Below are 21,497 nucleotides of genomic sequence, written 5' to 3'. Positions count from 1 at the left end.
GTAATTCTCTTTTTCATGAATGCTTCACACAGAAATAGAAATACATGAAACATGTCAACATGTATCTGTGTCAGAATACAAAGACTATGTGCAAAGTGTTTCTCAGCAGGTCGACGTCCTGCAGCATCACATGCCAGGCCTGTGTGCTTTATCTAGGCAAACAAATGCAAATACAGTCACACACATCTTCAGGAGTAACACACGCACACACACACACACACACACACACACACACACACACACACACACACACACACACACACACACACACACACATAAATCTTATGATCTTTAAATAGTCTGTCACAATACAAAGAGTTGAAGCGAACGCTGAAACCTCACACATTCATGCGCTTCCTCTCTCTCTCACACACACACGACAAAAAAAAACAACTACACATTTCAGTAAAGAAAAGTAACATTTTGAATTTGTTTCACATAATTTACTGCAGTGAATCAGCAGGTGTAAGATCCTAATATTCAGTATTTACATTATTAATTTATCTGCTCATGGTTCAAGTCCATACCTAATAATGAAACCTTATTTGCAACTTCACATCATACAAACGACCAACAATACCTTTTTGAAATAAAGAATAAACATAAAAAAGAGAAACATGGAATTGGTGGTTTTCCAGTAGCCCAATAGTAGCAGCTGGGGCTTTCATCTACCCATTTGTTATGCTAATAAAAGGAGAATTGTCTTTCACATCCCTGTTTCGTACATATTCAAGCATTCACATCAGGCCAGGTGTGCCTCCATTTGGCCATGCAAAGAGTGTGGATTGACAGATTGTTGTCCAGTTTCCACTACAGAGTGTGAGTGTGCAGAGGTAACTTTATCCCTGCCTAATAATGTCACAATGAGCTACTCTGGTTTGAGCCTAAACACCAGCTTAAAAACTTTACACAGCTAGCAATAATGCCCACTATGAACACTATATAGGATTTTTATAGTAGCACATGTACATATAGTCATGTGGAATATTGATTTTTGCTATCACTTTGATATGCACCACATTGTGCTGTGTTGAATCCCACTGAATGTTACAGGAAACCAATCGATAATCGGATCGCAGCGAGCTGAGAGGTGAGGGATCGCATGCTGCCTTTAACTCGCTCCTAAGATGCTTCTCTCATGCCCGAGACCATGCTGTGTCTGTCTACCAAACTTGCCGCCGTTACCCCGACGGGGTCTGCGCCTCTGGAGCTGATAGCCCATTGGCTTGGGAGCTGAAGTTGGACCCCAGTTGCTTGTCCTCTTCTGAGGCCTGGAAGGGTCATACTGAAGGTGGGTGTTGGGGGACCAGGAGCCCTGTGGGGTCAGCAGCGGGACATGCGCTTGCGGTATTGCTCCACCAGTGGGACCAGGCACTGAGGTGAGCCGCTCTGCAGCAGGAAGGGGTGCTCCAACAAGTCGATGGCGCTGGCTCTCTCTAGGGGGTCTCGAGTCAGCATACGGTCCAGGAAGTCTTTAAGAACTGGAGAGACCTGCACCAGGAAGAAATACAAACAACCTTTATTTGTCACATAAACAATCATACAGAGTACAACATGTAGTGAAATGCTTGCGTCTGAGCTGCGCACAGGTGTAGCTGCGCCATTCCAGGGCTTGGTTTTTAGCATGGGGGGTCTAGACAGGACAGTTACTGGGTCGAGCTTGCAACTCCAAAGGTGTGTAGGCCTACCACTACGCTATCCAGCTGCTGTATAGGAACATAATAGGTACGTATAAGTACATAATATAGTTGTACTCCAATAAATCATTGCAGTGATATGGTCGTGTAATTGTGTTGCATCCAGCATTTGCCGAGACACTTCAGTCTGGACCATCAATGCTGCTAGCTTGCGTTCGTCTGTTCTCGCACCTGACTGGCGTTTCGAACAGTAGGAGCTGGCTCATCCCTCAGCCTCTTCATCGCTGCTACAGGGGTTTCACTGAAGTATGGCGGCTCTCCATCCACCATCTCAACCACCATGATGCCCATCGACCATATATCGACCTGGAAATAAACCACGACACAGGAAAAAAAGTGTCTAACAGGTCTCATACTATTGCACAGATTGCCTCTGTTGGCAATCAGTGCTACACTAGTGGTATTCATGCAAACTGAATGTGTGCCTCCTCACTTCAGTGCCATATGGCGACTTGGATATGACCTCAGGCGCCATCCAATAAGGTGTCCCCACTAGAGACTTCCTCTTAGGGATGTCCTTACTGATCTGTGCACAGAAGCCAAAGTCTGAAAGCTTGACCTGTGAGGAAAAAAACGCTTTCCTTAATTTTAATCAAGAAAGCAAAAAGAAAAAGAAAGAAGGAGACAGAAAGAAAGAAACATTTCATACCCTTCCGTCTAACGTAAGTAGTATAGAGTCACTTTTGATGTCTCTGTGAATGACTCCCTGTGAATGGAGATAAGCCAGGGCTTGCAGCACAGCTTCACACACTGTAGCAATCTGCTCTTCACTCAGCCTGCAGCACAACACACAGAAACACACAGATTTTACATGAATTTCACACTTTTACACTACTAGTTATGACGAATCAACAGGACTTAAAGTTGAATTTCATGAATCACCGCACATTAAAGGCAACGATAAAGTAGGCAAGGTTCAAAACAACAACTCCCACGTAGCACAGTGACGAATGAAGCACGCCCGTTCTGCCGCGATGCTAATGTGCCTTTAATATTTTTTCAAGTGCAGCATAAACAGTTAGAGTCGAGCAGCAAAAAGACATTTCACAGAAAACACCAGGTAACAATTACTTTACAGAGCAAGGTTCCTCCCACACACAACAACTATAGGTTAAAAACTGTCTAAAACTATATAAGATAAAATGATTAAAACTGAGTGGATTTTTAAAATAATCTGACATCATAGTTCAGCCTGGAGAAACAGCATACACAAAGGACTCTTGATCTTGATTGTTGTGTCAATATCCTGATTATTTTAGGCTTAGACCAGCAGTGGCAGTGACAGCTGGCTCACTTTATATATCATTTGGTATGAGAGGAAAATTTCCATCCCTTTGAGTCAAACAATCTAACCCTGAGGTCACCCTATGGAGACTGAGCCAGCCATCTGTTAGTAATATAAACCATATTGACAGCTCAAACAAACACACCCTGATAAATTTCAGCTCCCTGCTGCTGGTCAATATGTTTTCTCCCTTTTTGATGTATGTCGTAGCATCAGGGGATCAAATGTCTACCCAAAATCAGCCTTCCGTGTGGCATTTAAACACACACAAATTCAATTATTTTACTGTATTATTATTTTTCTCTGGAGGAAAGCAGCAGACGTGGCGTGCACGAGAAGACTTGATGACAGTTTTGCACTCCTGGGAGGAACATCGATTACCCACCAGTTGATACCACACTACCCTCTTGTGGCTGATTTAGTTATTAAAAAATATAAGTTCCATATGGAATCAATGAAATACAGTTTTTTGTTGTTGTTGTTTTGTTTTGTTTTTCTTCTGTGGATATTTAATGGCGTTCTCACCTGGTTTCAGAAACAATGTTAGTCAGTGCTCCACCCTGCAAGTACTCCATGATGACCCACAGCTCTTCCTCCACCAGAGCAGACTTAAACATCTCCACCACATTTCTGTGCTGATAGTCCCTCATGATGACCACCTGCAACACAAAACATTATTTGGTGGTATAATCTTTAGAAATATAACAAACAATGTCGCCACTTATTGGTTCTCCAGCAGTAAAGATGACTGCTGCTCAGTCATTGGAATTCACTGCCAAGCAGAAATATAGTTCATTTAAACTCCAAGAAGATTACAAAGATGATGACATCAGTGCTACTCTTTCAGACTGGAAAATACCTCCAAATGATAGATGTGCATAAAAATATTGGACTCTATAAAGGCATACTCTGTGTCAGCTGCCTTTTGGAAGCCTCTTGGTTTTGTCAGAAATGATCATATTTGAATACAAGTGATCACTTAACCTTAATAAGCCATTGGATGTGTCACCCAGAATCAGATACCAGTTAGTGATAAGTAATACTAATAAAATATTAGACTTGTTTGTTTGTTTTTTAATTGCATTTGACAGCAAGCCAAAGCTGTCAGATAACTGCATTAAAAATGTTCAAACGTTGTTATGAAAGGCAAAATTAACTCTAGAGACCGACTCTGTTTTTTTCTTGTACCAGGCTGTAAACACTTCCCTACTTTAAAGCTGTGTTAACATAGGGATTAACTCACTTAAAGTGCTTTTTTTAGCACTTAAAATGAAGCAACTGCCTTCTCTTTTATGCCCTGATATCACTAAACTGCTTTCCCACAGGCTAAACAACAAAGATTAGAGATATGTTGCTGTAAATGACTCTCGGTACATTTTAGAGTTATTTGCATTTGTATGTTGGGTTATTTTTTTTGTACCTCATTAAAGAGTAGCTCTCGCCTCTGCTGCCGCCGCAGGTCCATCATCTTCACCGCCACTTGCCGGCCGCTGTGCTTCTCTGTTGCGATACACACCACTCCTGTGGAGCCCTCTCCGATCTTCACAAAGTTCTCCAGATAAGAGCGGGGATCGCCTTTGTCCACCACCATCTGCAGGGCCGCCTTGAACTGTTCATGTGTCACCTTAGGTGGGTCGGGTGGCGGTCTGGGTGAGGGGTGTTGCGGGGGTCTGAAGGCAGGGGAGCAGGTGCCTGGAGGACTGGTGGCTAATGAGCCTGTAGGTGAAGGTCGAGGTTGGGAAGGGCTGTCTTGTCTGGGATAGGGAGGGTTGGGGCATCCGGAGTGTCTGAGAAAGGGGTCTGGTCCACTGGGTCTCAATCCCATATTAGGAGACAGACCCAAGGTGTAGCTGGCTGAGGAGCGAACAGTCCGCTGGGGTCTGACGCCTCCCACAAGAGGACTGCTGGTGCCGGTGGGCAGGAAACCAGAGTGGTACCTCACTGCTGATTCTCCCTGCACAATAACACAGAAAAATGGGGTGAGGAAAATTAAGAGAGAACTGAAAGGCAGTTGGCCACCTGCCTGAGGTTCTTGACCCACTTTAAAACTAAATGTAAATCAAGTTCTTCACTTTCCCTCCTTTTCCACTTCACCTGATATGACTGATGTGTTGTTTTATGGACCCAAGTGTCCTGCAAAGATCTTGCCAAACACATCTTCTTTCAACATTTACAACTCTACTGGCAGTAGAGTTGTAAATGTTGAAAGAAGATGGTGCCAGTAGACTACTGGCACCATGAACCCACTTTCATTATTTTTAAGTCTAGAACTAAACCAAAGATTCAAACTCAGAACTTTGATCCTCTTTAGTGAAAAAGCCAATCAATAAGCTGCTTCACTAAAGTTCCACAACCTAAGCATTAACATGATCCGTGATGGTTTTTTGACAGCAAAATATAACTTTATTTAATGTATTCAGAGCTCATGCAAGAAACATGCTGAGTAGTTAAAAAATTATGTACATAGGATTAGAAATATGCATATATTGTGTATTCTATAAATAATGTATTATCGGTACACTTAATCGCTGCAAAGGCTTACTTTCAGGTCATAGGAGGAGAACGGCCTGCCAGGGCTGTTCTGTTGGTGCATGTATATTGGTATATTGGGTCGGAGTTCTGTGGTGACTGTGCCTTGATCTCCCTGGGGTGGCTGTACCGTCATAGCAGGGCTGTAGAAACAAGCTACAGGCCTTTGATTTGGTGGCATTCCCCTTGACAGCTGGAAATCTCTCTTCCATATCACTCTCTCCTGAGGACTACCCATATCACTACTCATATAAGCCCCGTGACTTGGCATCTGGATGTTCTGGGACTGAGCAGGATGTGATGGGCCCTCGAGAGAGCTGACCCCGACTTCATAGGTGGACGTGGCCTTGGGCAAAATCCCATTAGGTTGCAGAGTGATACTCTTCTTCATGCCCAAGTAGGGGGTATTGGTCTCACTGTGGATGTTCCTGGCCCTATTCCTCCACTGTTCCTGGCCCGCATCCTCCTCATCGTCATCATCCTCCTGGGTCAGACCCTCATACTGGTAAGTGTCTCCCTCGTTCACTTCCCCCAACCTTCCCAGAGACTGGGCTCTCTTCCTGGCTGAAGGGCTGCTCTTCCGCAAAGAGTTGGAACTGGTCACAGACAGACGGCTCATGTCATTGATCATGGCTGCGATGTAGTCTCCGTGTCCGATCATGCTCCCACGCACAATGGTCTGAAAGGAGAGAAGCATTTATCTGTATCACATCCTGCAAGCCATGATTGCATTACAGAAGGATTTTGGACAGAGAGGAATGAGGGTGACATAATCATCGCTCAAAGGCGAGTTAAATTTAGACTTGGGAATCTGTAAAGGACATCTTTGTCATTCTACAAAGACGGTGACTTGAATTTATTTTCCCCAGTGGCCGATTCTGACAATGCACCAACAAATATACTTCACAAGCGAAACACAAAGAAAGAGCCTTTACAACTGCTCACATGCTTTCAGATTGTCGAGATAACCGCTCATGAACTTTCTCGTGGTATGCACAACTGGCAGGCAACCAAAGGCAAATGGCCTAAGCTTGCCCTGACATAAAATCATCAGACAATCTTTAGATGTTTTGCCAGAACAGAATGGATGTAACACTGACTGCATGGTGGTTTAGTAGTCGTACTCAGGGTAGAGTCATGTTCAGTTATACTCTACTGCCTCTCCCATTTCTCTGGCTCAATGCCATTACATCAGCACAGGGGGGGTAGAGGTCAGATGACATCTCACCTACTGTAGCACCTCGCTGTGAGGAGGGAATGGCAGGTGATAATAGCCTCTGTGCAATTTCACATGCTTTTTAAAAATGAAACTGTCTTCTCATCATGTAGAAATAATCTGAAACATGCTGAATCTTTAATTTTCTATTTTTAGCTTTTAGGATTTTCTGTGTTTCTGATGACACTAAACCCATGCTGACTGACCCGAGTGACCTAAATGCTGGAATGACTGTTCTCATATTTCACAGCACTAATAACAATCACGTCATAGACTTAACGAAATGTTCGTGGGTTTTTTATTTTCTGGAGGAGCCATAAAAAGCGTCAACGGTGTGTTCAATGAAGCACAGAAATCCTGAGATTTGCAGGCTTTATCACTCACTGGCAATTCCTTTGCTGTACCTGCACTTTTTAGCCCTTCTGCTTGACATCTCTGGGAAGGCACCATGGACTATTATTAATTGCCTGCGTGGAGTAATAAATCTTGTGGCCCCTATGAGTATTCAACATTGTACAGTCAGTGTACACAGCAGGGTCATTAGCTCAGCCACATGATAGATAAGAAAGCAAAAAGATGGGGAGGGGAGAGAGCTCTCCACGTTGCCATCCGAGGATTGTGGCATTTTCTGTGACAGCGCTCACAAATACTTTTGCACTGACGCAACCAGCACATATTTCTCTGTGAATGAAGCTCATTACAACATAATGGGAATCAACGCCGTGCGCCATTCATTAGTAGTCACCTCAGGGTAAGGACAGAGAATCAATAAAGGGCTAAATAGCTTACCTTCTTTGGTCTCAACTCCACCTCTGTGATCCTGGAAGGGTCCACCATGGGTTTGGGCCTTCGCAGGTTCTCTATCAGGCTTTGCCACTGTGTCGGCAGGCCCACAAAGCAGCCGCGCTTAGCATCAAAAGAGGTGTGAACTCGGTGCTCAAAATTCTTGGGGGCTGATATCTCAGGCCTCTTCTTTTTCTTTTTGCGAAACATCTTTAGGTTCAGAGGGGTAGCAGCCTGTCTGCTTCAAAATGTCCCTGTAGAAAAAAGAAGAAGTTGCGCCAAACATCACATTCAGCACAAATTTAAGTAACTGTAAACCAGACATTTGAATACAAACAAAACTCATGTGCCACAATGATTAAAGAGTTGTTGCTGCTCTCATTTGCCCACTACTCTAGGTTCATTTAAATAAAATGTGCCAACAAATGATTCTTCCACATGAGAGAATATATATATTTAAATGGCTTATCCAATAGCTGTGCCTGGGACGTGGATGTCCCACACTGCCTTGCTGGCTGTCACAAGCTTGCGCCACAGAGAAGAGCTCCAAGGACAGCGAATGGATTTGTAAGCACATGTGTAATGAAGGATATCTGGTCAATTAAGGCTTATTCATTCTCTGTGCCCTTTTACTGATGAGCACGAGGCTGGGCTGGCCAGCGCCCACAGGCTTTCAGTGCATTAGCAGAATAAGTACAACACACATTCATGCACACACATATATACAGACATAAATATACTCTGGCAGGCTATCCTTCAAAGCCTTTTTATAACCGTTTTCATATCCCATCCTAATTAGTAGCTTGTGTGCCCTTGATTGCAGGGAGGGCAACTACTTAATCTTCAGATGGATGGTCCTGTATTTCTTGAGCCACTAACTCGGGTTTACTGTATATGCAGCTTTATTTTCCATTCAAGTGGGGGGGGGAAATAATTAAATGCATTACATCTCATTTCCTCGGCTGCACAGCTGTAAGGGGAGATAATCACTCACATTTAAGTCACTTGATTGGAATTAATACTTTTTTTTTTAAAAATAGCTCACAGCACGGAAGCCGTCTCAGCTAGCCATGCGAGGGGGATGCCAGTGCCAGTCTGCTGCTTAGTCCACTACATCCGTCCTGATTTAAGTATTTGTTAACTCTAGCTTTGTGCTGGACATGCTAAAAGCTTTATATTGCTTTGTACAGACCCTACAATAATTGGGAGAAAACCCGAACAAGGAGACGACCCCCTATGAGCAAGTGCTTTGGTGACGGAGGGAAGGAAATACTCCATTTTAACAGGAAGAAACCTCCAGCAGACCCAGGCTCAGGGAGGGGCAGTGGTGCTGCTTTGAATGGGTCTTAGTTAAGACAGTGAGGGATCTCCTAGGCCTTAACTAATCTGGACCTCTTATCCTAGTTTGTAGTGTCTGTGCCTTTTGTAGCATTAATTAATGCATAGTCTGAAGCAATAATACCACGTCCAAGAAGTCTGTGCTCCAACTTTGGTGAGGGAAATTCTATTCTTTACATGTATGTGGTCTGCGGACGCAACTTGCTAGCCAAACTTGCTAACATTAGGTTATGGTTTGTGCTTAGTTCTGTCTCCAAAAAATACAAAACATTAAAATCAAGGCTTCAAAATGCAAGAACAAAAAATGGGTATATATGGGTATGTCCATATTGTATTTATCTTTCAAGCCGCGTGTGCAAATGACCAAATGTTGACATGCTAAACTAAGATAGCTAATACAGCAAACACTCTACTGCCATAGCAGGCTAACTTGACCTGTCAAGCTCAAAGCACTTCTGTGGCCAACTAAATGCTCACAGAACTTTTGTTTGTTTTTGCAAAAAGTCACCCTGAAATTAATAGCCAATGCAGAGGCCTACACGGTACCCTGAGAGGATCAGATACTATCTCCCATCATGCACTGTGAAATAGTGGGAGCTGAGAAAATTAGTTTTTCAGCCCTCTGCAAACCAGCAGGCGATCACACTGGCAGCCTTTCCTCTTTCCACCTCCGCCCTCGGATCAGCATGGCTCTAATCGGCATCAATGACGCCTGTTAAGAGATGTATTGGTAACTAACCCACGCCACACGTCCTGCTGCATCACTGCAAGGTAAAAGTAAGTCAGGCCCGCTGGTCACATCAGCTAAACCTCCACTTCATTACAGGAAGGGAGCGGTAGGATGAAATAGGTGGGAAGGAGGGGGCGCAGAAGGACTGCTAGAATAGACGTGACACTCGCCAAGGATAATTCAATCACAAGGCTAATATGCTAAGTGTTGCATAAACGCATCACTCTGTGCTCTCCCTATGTACATAATGTGATGCTGGGAAGGACTTTAATTCTATCTGACAGGGACATTATGATGTGAGGGCTCTCAGAAGGTGGGGTGAGAGGAGTCGGGGCCAAGATTACAGTCAAATGTGGATATATTAGTGAGACAGGGACCCAGTTTCTTTCCTGGAGACACAGAAAGGCTTTTAAGTGCCAGTTGTGGCCCCTTTTGAATAAAAAATGCCTGCAAAAAAAACACAAGCTGCAAAAATAGAAGATTGTGATCGCTGTCGTTTTTTTTCTTTTTGCACTGCATGAGAGGCTGTCTGCTTAGATAGCTGTTAAAGATGCCGATGCTGGCATTGCCCGAACAAATATTTACACATTTACGCTCACGTATTCTCTTATAAGCATACCAATCAATATTCGCTTGAGTAAAATGCAAACTGCTACAGTACCATTGCAAAAAGAGCAGCTGGTTTTTATGATACTTCATCAAGTTGCATCAGTTCAAAACAGCAGAGAACAGAATATATCACAGTATTCATTATTCATACTTGACCACTGTTCCCCTCTGCAGACTCTGGAAATACAAACTAACCACTGTGGTATTAGACACAAGAAGAAACACACATGCATACTTGATTCATTCCTGGGCAGAATGAATTTAAAAAGTTGATACAATTATTGATTTACAAGCTTTAATCATATGCGACTGGCCTTAGATTGACCTCTCAGACTCTGCCGGGCTTATGACAGTCCTGACAGCAATATGCTATTGATTTCTAAGCCCTAAAATATGTTTCCACAGAGCTTGACTTGCACAGTCCACCATCTCTTTCCAGTCACATCCCTCAAAACTGCAGGGACTTGACCCTATGCCTGAGTGGCTTTTCTTGAATCTATCAATGTGCTGATGCAAAACTCCACCAGCTGCTGTCACAGACATGAAAGGAGAGCCAGGATGAGGTCACTCTTAAAATTGTGCAACATGAGGTGTTTTTCATCTTCACAACTTAATGCAGGAGCAACAAATTAAACAAGTCCAAACGCGTGACCTAAAAAAAAAAGCCTCACAAATCCCATCACTGAGAAATAAGATCTCATACACTGGAACTCAGCAGAAATCTGTTTGCAATAAGTATTTCTGAAGTCTAACTAAACATAAACCTTGAAAGAAAGACTCCACAGCCTGCACATTCTCTAACGCATGCAAAATACACTTATTTTTCTGCAGAAAGTAACCACTCAATCCCTTTCCCAATCCACGCTCAAATTAATATCCAATCATAGCCTTACCCCTGACTGGATGGAACTTCTTCACCTGGCAGAGTGGCTTGGCCTCTCATACCATCCAGAAATTCAACCGAGCAATCCATATGTGCCCCACAGACAACATGACAAAAGAAGAGAGAGCATGCTTTCCTTCCTCTCATGTTCAGATCACCCCAAGCAGGAGTTCCGGTTGAGTGGGAGGGGATCGAGAGATAAGAGAGATATTGGATTTGCTCGATGTTAGTGCTCCCAGCTCTGTTAAATGATTTTTTTTCCTATTTGCCCTGATTTCTGCTTCTATCTTTTTGTTGGCGTGCATGCAAAAAAATGTAATGAGTGTGCAGGTGACTGTGCTTGCAGGATTAGTGGTGTTCAGTCCCTCACTGATCTAATTTTAGGACGCATCATTCCCCCCCCCCTGCCTCTCCCGCACTAGATGGATGTTTATTTTGTACGGGATTCATGTCAAATGGTGAAGTGAGGGTGTGAGATGATGGAGATGAGGTAATCCTGTTTTTGTACTTGTCAATGCATGTATAAGCATAATCCAGCTATACTGAATTAGAGGAGGGGGGTTACATCTATTTCATAATAGTATAGATAGCATCAAGGTCTTAAATGGTGCTTTTGGAATCTACAGTGCAGTGTAGAGCGCTTAGAGATTGCTCTTCTATCAGCTTCATTATGATGACCGTTTTGCCCTTTGAGTGTAATGAGACTGCCTCTCGAGGGGGCGGTGGGGGTCTTGGATGGTCATCTTTTCCCTGTGCTTTGTAAAACACATACACATGCACTTACACACACACCGTCTGAGGGCATAAAAGGTACAAGGCGCCGGACGTGACTGGACAGTACAATAGCAGTGTTTATGATTTACGTTGATGTCTTTCTCTTTGAAGTCACCTCTGCAAAGATGGAAGGACTTTCAATAAGACTTTACATGTGATGTAATAAGCTGCATTCAACGACACGGAATAACAAGACGCTAGCACTCTGATACATCATGCATGACAAAGCACTCAGAATATAAGAAATGCTGGAGAATGTCGGCATGAATCTATTAGGTCCATAAAGTCATTCTTTGCACAAATGTGGCTTTGGTTGATTGCACAGTTTTGTTTCTTCAGGCATGCTAGCTGCACTGCACTGGAGATGACATTGTTGGGGTGTCAGTCTAACACTAGCAGTTGAACAGACCAAAATAGCTACTGTGCAATGATTATTCAAAGATGGTTAAACTTTGGTGACGTCTTGACTTTTTCTTTTGTGCAACCAGCAAGCCATCAATTCTGTGGAATACCTACATACATGAACTAAAACAGTAATAATGATAATAACAATAATAACATCTCCGTATAAAGTAGAATGCGGGTTCAAAAGTATCAGTCGATTGTCGGGTTTATAGGCTCACATTTGCCAATGTCCTCATTGCTATTTCCTCCATAAAGAAAAGCATCACATCTTTTCATAGTCACTCCCTTATTTTTGGTTCCTTGAGGAACAGACCACTTGTGCTTTTAGCACCTTTGGACTCTCCCAGCCGAAAGAAGGGTGCTAGGTCTGACGTGTGGACAAAGATCCTGGATCAGTATTCGGCGACCCTCTGTAACCTCAGGCTGCTGCTTGAGTTGCTGTGAATTTTAAATGCGTCCCCTGTGTAACGTAAGCACTTACAGTTGATGGTGGAATAACTAAGAGGGAAGAAATCACATGAACTAACTTGGTCGTGTATCTTGTTAGATAACCCCCCCCCCCCCACACACACACACACACACACACACACACACACACACACACACACACACACACACACACACACACACACACTGTTTGTAAAGGAAGACTCCATAGCTAGGTGCTTGATTTTATACACCTGTGGTAAGACTATAAACACCTGAATTGTTTATTGCTTACACTCACTGAACATTTACTTGAAGACAAGATCAAATTGACACTGCGTCTAATAAGTCTAATAAGTCGGTGTGCCTGGGACATTGTCTGAAGTTTCTCTTTCTCAAATGTAGCTCACATGTAGCATGCAACAAGAGACTGTCAGCTTTAAATGCATTCTGGCTAGCACCCTAGTAGTGTTGCACACTTAACTTAATCTTAAACTCTGTCAGGACTTTGGCTTCCCACAGTTAAATGAGCTCGATAGACTGATGTCTAATATGAGTGTTTCACTTATCATGCTAAGAATGCTAAGAAAATCAGCAAGCGCTAAATCAGATCCTGACCACAAGCCTTGTGCCAATCACAAGTGACTGTTCTCTGCACCATACATTTTTCCTGGGCTGGTCTGGATGAGTAATCCTATTTTAAAAGACATATAAAGAACTAAATTGAAATGTCTGGGACAGGAGAAGGTGAGAGCTATCCCTTGAAGTGGAACATCCATTATTATTTGGAAAAACCTTGAATTTAGCACAAGTGATGTTAACTGAAAAGAAATCATATGAACAGAAACCTATGGACTGTGTCTGCACCGCAAACCAACACAGCTGATTTATTCAACTGCCTGAAAAAACTGCAGCACCATTAATGCATGAAAGCCCAAGGAAAACAGTGTAATGCCTGCTAACCTGTATCATCCAGATTCAACTTAAACGTCGATAAAAAGTAGCCTATTCGGCGTGTCAGCATATACATCCAGCTCCCAAAGACGCACCGAAATCACCAAAGCAATCACATTCAATTTTGCCAAAGACATGTTTCTAATAAATATTGTGAGTAAAACATAATGGGCATAAGATATGTCAGCTGTCATAAAATTATTTTTTACAAAGTGGGAAAGGGGGTCGAGGAGAGGGATATTACAGCTGCCAAGAAGGTTTTATTAAATCATGTCAATTAGCTAAATGAATGGAGTAAAAGATGTTATGTTATTTTTCTGCAAAGATTAATTTCTGAAGATTGATGTAAAGGAGTGTAGCACACTGTAAAGGTGAAAGCAGTACCGTGTTTAATTTCGCTACTAGCTGTTGTCTTTAGGCTAATAAGGCTGCAGGCAGAATGCACATAGTGGCTCCGTTTGTTTATTTCTGAGGTAATATGCAGAATTTCTCCTTTCCTTTTCTTTGGGATTGCTTGAAGAGTAAGTATGATTTCCCTGAACCAACATTTTCTTTGGATGACTAAAGATATATTGTGCGGATATATAGTGCCAGTTTTCAAACAGCAACTTTCTCAGTCCTTGATGTAGCTGTAACTCTGATAAAAGCTCCACTCAGGGCTAAGGACATAATGTAGAGCATACCCAAGGGCACGTGAAGGACTAGTTTTTGTCTAAAGTTTAATAGCAGCAGTGGACAAAAAGAGTAAGCTTGCACAGAGTGTGGCCAAAATGTATGCACAGACAAACTTGATAAAGTACTCGTGGTGTTGGCATTGCTCCCGTTAAAGGTGTCTTCAGGACCAACTTTTGCCATGTTGACACGCAAACTGACAGGAGGACCCACAAGGTAAAACACATAATGAATACAGTCTTGCAGCTGATAAATATTAAGTGTTCATACCCTTGATGATTATAAAACAGATACAAATATATGAAAGCGTAAAGAAAATGTGGCTGCAAAGGTTGCAAAGTGTCAGAGTAGACCCTTATGTAACCATGGACGTATAGGTTCCTGGTTAGATAGTCAACTGTATCCATATTGTGCTTTCACTTTTCAGTTTATAAAATGAGATATTAAGCATGGATGACCCACATTTACACAGGGAGTTCATTCATAGTGACATATCTTGGGGTCTTTCAAATGTCACATAACTCGCAGCGATGCGTCATATGCCGGCTTTCACTCAAATCTCTGGATGAAGTCGTGCAAGTCTAAAATGGTAGAAGTCACTGAAGATTCTGAGAAAGTGAACGATCAAAAATGCTCATCTGTCATTTCCTCATGCTCGGCGTGAGTAAGGAAAAGGCCCGAGGATTGGAAGTACGCAGAAAAAAACAGTGTCAGTGCCCAACAATGTGGGCTGTCAGTTCCTTTAAGAGCAGAAATCTGCGCAGGAGGGAACACTTGTCCTGTGTTAAGATTGACAGGAGGAAACCAAAAATGAGAGGTCAAGACGGGAGCAGTAAGAGTGGGGGAGGAAAGGAGAGTCCAGACACTCAGCTGCGGTGACAGAAAAAAAAAGAGAAGATGGATAAATCTAGGATGGAGGACAGAGAGAGGAAAAAAATACTGAAGGGGATGGCTGTAGATTTGAAGCTGTTGGCGAAAATTAGCATAGACATAGACGTTTTTGTCAAACTTTTTGAAAAGTAATGATGCTGAGAGGAGCTCTCTTTCAGTTCTGAAGATGCAAACTGTTTTCTCCATCATCTTTTCTGCAGTAAACAAGCCACAGAGGGGATCTGAGGACAGGACAGTTGCATCAACACAGCACGTACATCATTCTGTCACCTGACATAATGGCACTGATTCTCACGGATAAGAAAATGGACAAGAAAACTAGTTTGCTCTGCCCTGCAGCGAACAGTGTGGACATTACTGCGCAGTAAAAGCTGTGGTCTCTATCTGCTCCAAACACCTTAATCTAATGACACTGTAAAAACAACGCTTCTGATGTCCTGCAGGATTTTATGGGACGTTATCTGGATGCTGACACATCAGTAGAACACCACAGACTGTCACGTCAGGAAATATGCATCAATATGTATACTAAGGACTAGAGGCAGGAGAGAAAGAAAATGCAGCAGTGACCAACACTCTGTTTAATGAAAGATCCTCTTGGCTCTCACAAGTGCTTTGAACAATTTGACGCTGTGCTGATAGAAATGTATGATCAGGCTGGACCAATGGTATGAGCCCAACTTTTCTCTCCTGGGTCTAATTTATTGATGCACTGGGACTCGGCGCATGCTTTACTGTATGCGCATGTGCTTATGAAGGCTTTGATTTATATTTTTTCCCAGCCAAGGCCTCAGCGTGTCTCTCCAAGGGACAAAGCACAGGCCATTTTTAACCTCAGATTCCTTTATGGTATCAGTCTGCACCAACTCTGCTGTCCTTCTCTGTCACCCAGCATGGGTGCTGTTTCAGCCTAGAGAGAGGGGGGGGACTCATGTCATGCTGTCCTAATTTGGACTCTGAGGATTTTTTAATCCGCGGTGCTTGACATCTCGTGGCCAGTAGCTACACTAAGCTGGTAAATGCACAGCTCCCCCGCCTTCACCAGCATGAACATGTCACAGTCGCTCCTGAAAACAATCGTGAGCCCAGCATGGGTCGCTGGGGCATCGCAACAGCACCTGCGTGCCGTGATCAAGTGTGTGAGAGGTCCGTATCACTTGCTGTCCTGTCGGCGTCCTGAAGCGCGTGTTCAAGTCTGTTTGTTTTACTGTGAGCCTGTAAACCCGCACGATGAGCAACACACAACAAACACCAAAATATAGACTTTATAGAAGAGCGCACATCACCCCGAGTGAAGCAGAAGTCCAGCTGTGCGTGTGTGTTTATGTGCATTTGTGTGTGTGTGTGAACCAAAGAGACCTTCTCTGTCACATCCCCTACCCTTTGGCTGCTCTTCCTCTTCCTCTGTGAATATCAATGAATGACCTGAGACACAAACAAGAGCTTTTTTTTTACTTGCAGAGCCTCAGTTACATATCAACAGACTAAAAATAAAAATGTTAAAAAGCCCATACATTTCAATCAGCACTAAACTTATGAGCAAATCGCCCTGTATGTGCACAGATGTCGTCTCAACTCACACATGGAAGCATTAACAGTAGCATTGTTATTATTATTTCTTTTTTTAGTAGCAAGCGTGAGAAGTGCTGCGACAGCATCATTGACAATGAGTGCACTGGCAATGCTAAGTGGGCTAAAACAAACAATCTATACACTTCTTTAAAACACCTTCACCTTAGATTGATTTCCACAGAGGACTTAGCATCTAATAGCAGTCTAATAGAGAGACTTTACAAATCTATTTTTTCCAGTGTACTGACCAGATTTCTTATTTCTTAATGTGCTCAAACATCGCATCCCACGTTCATGCAACCCCTCGTACAATAGGTTTTCTTTATGCTAGGAAAAGACATCACGTGTGAGTCTCCTTTATCGTGTCTATTCTTTCCACAGCATCCATCTACTGAAGTATGTATATATGTGCAGTAGTAGAAGCTTCCACTGATACAACTAAAAAATATCACCTGAATTCACATTGGTAAAAACAGGAAGCATCTGTGTCCAGAGTACTCATAATAATCATCCTAGATTTATCAAGTGTGATCCATCTTGAGAGTGCTGAATCCTTTTTTGTGAAATCGGGGTTGAGGACAGAAGAGACAGGAGGAGGAGACGATGTTGGGATTTTAAGGAGGAGGGTGAGCAGAAGGTGAAGGCTCCTCTTTTGAGATGCAGTCCATCACTGAATACATCCTGCAGACCTCTCAGTATCCCCCCTCCCCACCACCACCACCACATCTGCACCTGGCTGCACTGGCCTTTGCTCCACATCCTCTTTCTCTTCCTCCACCACGACTGATACCTACCGATGGCATACACTAGCCTGCTCTTTATTAATGACGTTAAGCCTCTTTTTTTTTGTCCCCCACCCCACTTTACCCCACTCTCCTCGCTGTGAAGAGAGAAGATGGGACTCTGGAGGGATAAAATCATTGTTAGAGAAAGACACCAAAAAATATCAGTCATCCCCCCTTACCTTGCTGTCCAGTGAAGAGGAGAGCCTCTCTCCTCCAGGAAGGTTTGGAAGCGAGTGTGCACATACACTCACATCCACTATTATGCGCCGCTCACTCACGTTCACACACACATTTACGCTCGCACACAGACCTACACGCTCTCAAGCTCATGCACACAACGGCGAGGAGGGATGGCTCTCAAGCGAGAGCACACTGCAGGCTGCCGCTTGCCTGGGAAAGCCTGATGCGTTCCTCCCTCCGGGCAGAAACACACACTGCCATCTCAAAGGCTCTTTGTTGGGGCCGATTCATCCCCAGTTCTGTGGCTGAGTGCTGATTCGTGTACCGGTGCCTGCTCCCGGGGACGAGGGGGTGTCCGTACAATAGATAGACAAAGCCATGAAAAAGAAAAGCAGCATCCAGGAGGAGAGGAATATCACAGCACCATGTAGCTCCTTCCATCCACCCCCCTTTTCTCTCCTTCTCCTTCTCAGGCTCGCTGTCTTTCTCCTACAGACACACACACTCCCTCCCACCTCCCTTTCTCTCTTACTCTCTTCCTCCTCCTCTCTCTGCCTCTCTCTTTATCACTTCCCTCCTTCTCTGCCTCCTCCCACTCCCTCACTGGGCTGCAAAAGAACTGATAGCAGCATGTGCCTGCGCCCGTGTGCCGGTTTCCAGTGACTGTAAGGAGAGGAGAGCTCTTCAACACCTCATCACCTGGGATACCTTTCATCCCCCACCCTCTCCTCTCCCCTCCCCACCCACCATCTCTCTGCCTCTCTGTCTCCTTTGCACGTAATGTGGGTGACACGAGAACGCGAGGGTGCTGACTTCACCCGGTGCACTGCTGTTCACTCAAATGTATTATCCATGAAATGACATGGTCAGGGAGATGGCAGATGGCAGAGGAGGGGTTGCTGTACCGATGCTTGTAAAAAGGGGTGTGGGACTATCCTTGTAGAGGGGCTAGATCCTCATCCTCACACTGTCTTTTGAGTCTATCGTGACCCAGAAAAAACCCCAAAATCATTGCAAGTGAGGGGACACTGAAACTGAAGTTACAGCCACACTCCTGCCTCTGATCCGGCATCATTATTTGAGCGAAACATTTCCCCTCTCCTTTTACCACAATCATTTCCTGAATAATTTATACAGAAGCTAAGACCAGGCACGAAGAAGGAAAATGTATTAGGGTCAAGTCATGCAGAAACTGCCTGCAAGAGTGAGCCACATTTAGGGCATATGTGTAATACATGGCATTTTGATATGAAAGGCACTACGACAGGCTTAAATAATGGCACCCCCTCCCCCAGCACACACATCAAATAAAGTGAGGTGAAAAACGACTCCACTAAACCAATCTGCATAACAGTGGCAGATTTTCCTGTTAGGGGTATGGCAGACACAACCCCTCCCTCTCTTTCACTCTCACTTGTCAGCATTAATGTCACAGATATTGACTGGTGGTGGTTTGTTGTCTTATAGTCATGATTTCCTTTGAGTTTATGAAACAATAAAAGATGCACAAATATGGTGATCACAAAAACTACTCCAATTTTTACCAGGGTTATCTCAGCTGAGGTTGCTTATTTATCCTTATCTCTGCTTGCCCAGTATGAAGGAAAGCTGCACAGGTCAAAAGGTCAATAAATGAAACATGTCTTCTTGTTTCCGCGAGAATGCACAGAACCACACAATTTTGCTTCAGTGGTTTAGCACAAACGTAAAAAGAAAGCTACTGCTGCACTTTTAGGTAGTTATTATTTTTCTACTTGTTTAATTATCATTTTCTTTTTTTATATATGTATGTATGGAATATTTTAGTGCATATTGTATTGCAATAAAAGGAGAGACTAGGAGATGTTATAAAAGAAATTATTTTTACATGTCATCCTCACTCCTCACCCGGCACTCCTCTCGGATAAATAGCGTAAAAGTAGCTTGTGATGTAAAACAGATTTCACAATGACAATACTGGTCTTAAACCACAGCGTCATTAAAGTGAAAGCCCCAGAGCTGCATAAGTAAGACAACTTTAACTCCTTGCATTTCAATTCATTCTATTGTTTAGCATGAATATGTAGGAATTACACAGCAGGCTACCGGGGCTCAGAGTACTAAGCTAAAGCAAATGTAATTTTTCATTTAGAAAAAAATATCCACTGACTTTTTCAGATGACCTAGAAATCCATTTTTAAATCTGTATGATTAAGACAGGCACTGCAGAAATCTAGACAAAGCCCGTGGCATTAACCTGCCAGCTAATGAGCAGTTAGGTAACCAAACAAATGTGCATGGTATAGTAAGTCACAGTTCTGACTTACTAAGTGGAAACAGTGAGATAAGTCAAACATGATCAGAGAAAAACCTAAAAAAAATACCACTAACTCATGATTATAAGATAATAAGCTGTCATTTTCATGGGTGTAATTACATGTAATTACATAACATTAAGCCAAATTTGAGATATATAAGTATATATCAAGCAGTGGCCTCGGGAGAACTGATAGGATCGAAGCGAAAGTGGTAAAAATACTGAGTCATCGGTTAGTATATTAACACGCTGGGGTTGCTGTCTGAATTACATAACCATGAGTCAAAATTACAGAATGAAATCATTGTAGATCTAAATCAGGAAATAATCTTCATAGTTTAAGTCATGAGCTATAGTTTCCTTTTCTGAAAGCGTATGAAATTCCACAACCAGAATGATTGGAGGGGGGAAAAGGGGCTGATGATTTTGGTGCTGCATGTTTGCAAGCTGTTGTGTCTGTGTGCAAGCCTGATGGAAGTTCACCTCAGTCCTTCTCACTGGGCAAAACCTCTACTAGTGACTTAAAGTGAGCCTAGGTAATGGACAGAAAGCTTTCTGGTAACTGGTGCATGCAAACACAAACCAAAGGCTACAAATAGGTAAAGACTACATGGCACTTGAGTGTTCTTGTCCATCGCAGTAAGAGGACAAAAGCTTTTCTTCTCCGAGGGCCTGCCTACAGAGCATTACAGTAGATGGCCTCCTCGTACCAGCTCTCCAGTGCAGTGCAGAGAGCTATGGATTTTCTGTCGGGAGTCGCTGGCTGGGACGAGCTTTTAATAAGTCATGCCAACCGGCGAGCCATAGAGGATGCATTATGGTGCAGTTATGCCGTTATTATGATGGGAGCGCATCATGTTGCCCATCACTTATCGCTGAATTTCAGCTGCTCCCAGCGCTGAGCCACAATTTAAAGTAGACAGTATGGGAACTCACCACTAGAGAGGATCTTGGCCGGCAGTGTCATATTTCCAGTGTGAAGTGTGCTCCTCCAGTGATCCACTTGCATGTAAAACTAACACTGCTTTGAGCCACGGTTCATCAGGCTTCCTGGGGATAACCACAGCCTGATCTGCTCACAGCTGCAAGTGGTTGATTTCACTTGCTAATGAGCCAGCTACCTATCTTGCAGCCATTCATCAAAGTCTGCCCAGCAAGTTGACTGTGTAAAGTGGACCCTGTCATCACAGTAGATTAAAAGTTTAAGCATACTTTCAATGCTTTTTGGGATTGGGGTAAACACTTCCTGAATAATGTCATTAGACATTTCCAAGGAATTTTCATCTGATGCCCCCACCAGCATCAGATTACAGTCAGCACTAAACTGTTCTCGTGTCCTGTTAGTAATTAAGCAAACACCATTACCTGGAGTGCAATCTATGCTTCCCCTTGCATGCCCCCTGCTGACAGTGCATTACTGCAACCCCCTTTGGTTTCTAAAAGAGAAATTAACAACTACCAGTAATTGGTTT

The 21,497-nt window shown here is 43.3% G+C and overlaps 1 protein-coding gene across 3 annotated transcripts; it reads right to left on the bottom strand.

The window, feature by feature from the left end:
* Nucleotides 1-233: 233 nt before the first annotated feature.
* Nucleotides 234-20,985, bottom strand: LOC113012314 (serine/threonine-protein kinase PAK 6-like). 3 transcript variants are annotated; one of them, XM_026152424.1, is made up of 9 exons: nucleotides 20,962-20,985; nucleotides 7,517-7,764; nucleotides 5,525-6,190; nucleotides 4,403-4,936; nucleotides 3,508-3,641; nucleotides 2,347-2,473; nucleotides 2,131-2,256; nucleotides 1,869-2,003; nucleotides 234-1,491 (listed from the first exon to the last, which is right to left on the bottom strand). In XM_026152424.1, exons 2-9 carry the CDS (start codon nucleotides 7,718-7,720, stop codon nucleotides 1,324-1,326), a joined length of 2,094 nt encoding a protein of 697 aa, XP_026008209.1. In that variant the 5' UTR covers nucleotides 7,721-7,764; nucleotides 20,962-20,985; the 3' UTR covers nucleotides 234-1,323. The 3 variants fall into 3 exon arrangements, with proteins under 3 accessions (XP_026008209.1, XP_026008208.1, XP_026008210.1); XM_026152423.1 differs by lacking the exon at nucleotides 20,962-20,985 and adding an exon at nucleotides 17,729-18,220; XM_026152425.1 differs by lacking the exon at nucleotides 20,962-20,985 and adding an exon at nucleotides 11,081-12,777.
* Between the last annotated feature and the right edge of the window lie 512 nt (nucleotides 20,986-21,497).

The sequence above is a fragment of the Astatotilapia calliptera genome, chromosome 19 (assembly GCF_900246225.1).
Source record: "Astatotilapia calliptera chromosome 19, fAstCal1.2, whole genome shotgun sequence".
In the NCBI taxonomy this organism is placed as follows: domain Eukaryota; kingdom Metazoa; phylum Chordata; class Actinopteri; order Cichliformes; family Cichlidae; genus Astatotilapia; species Astatotilapia calliptera.
The sequence above is the reverse complement of the archived record's forward strand: the minus strand, read 5'-3'. Positions and strand labels throughout refer to the sequence as shown.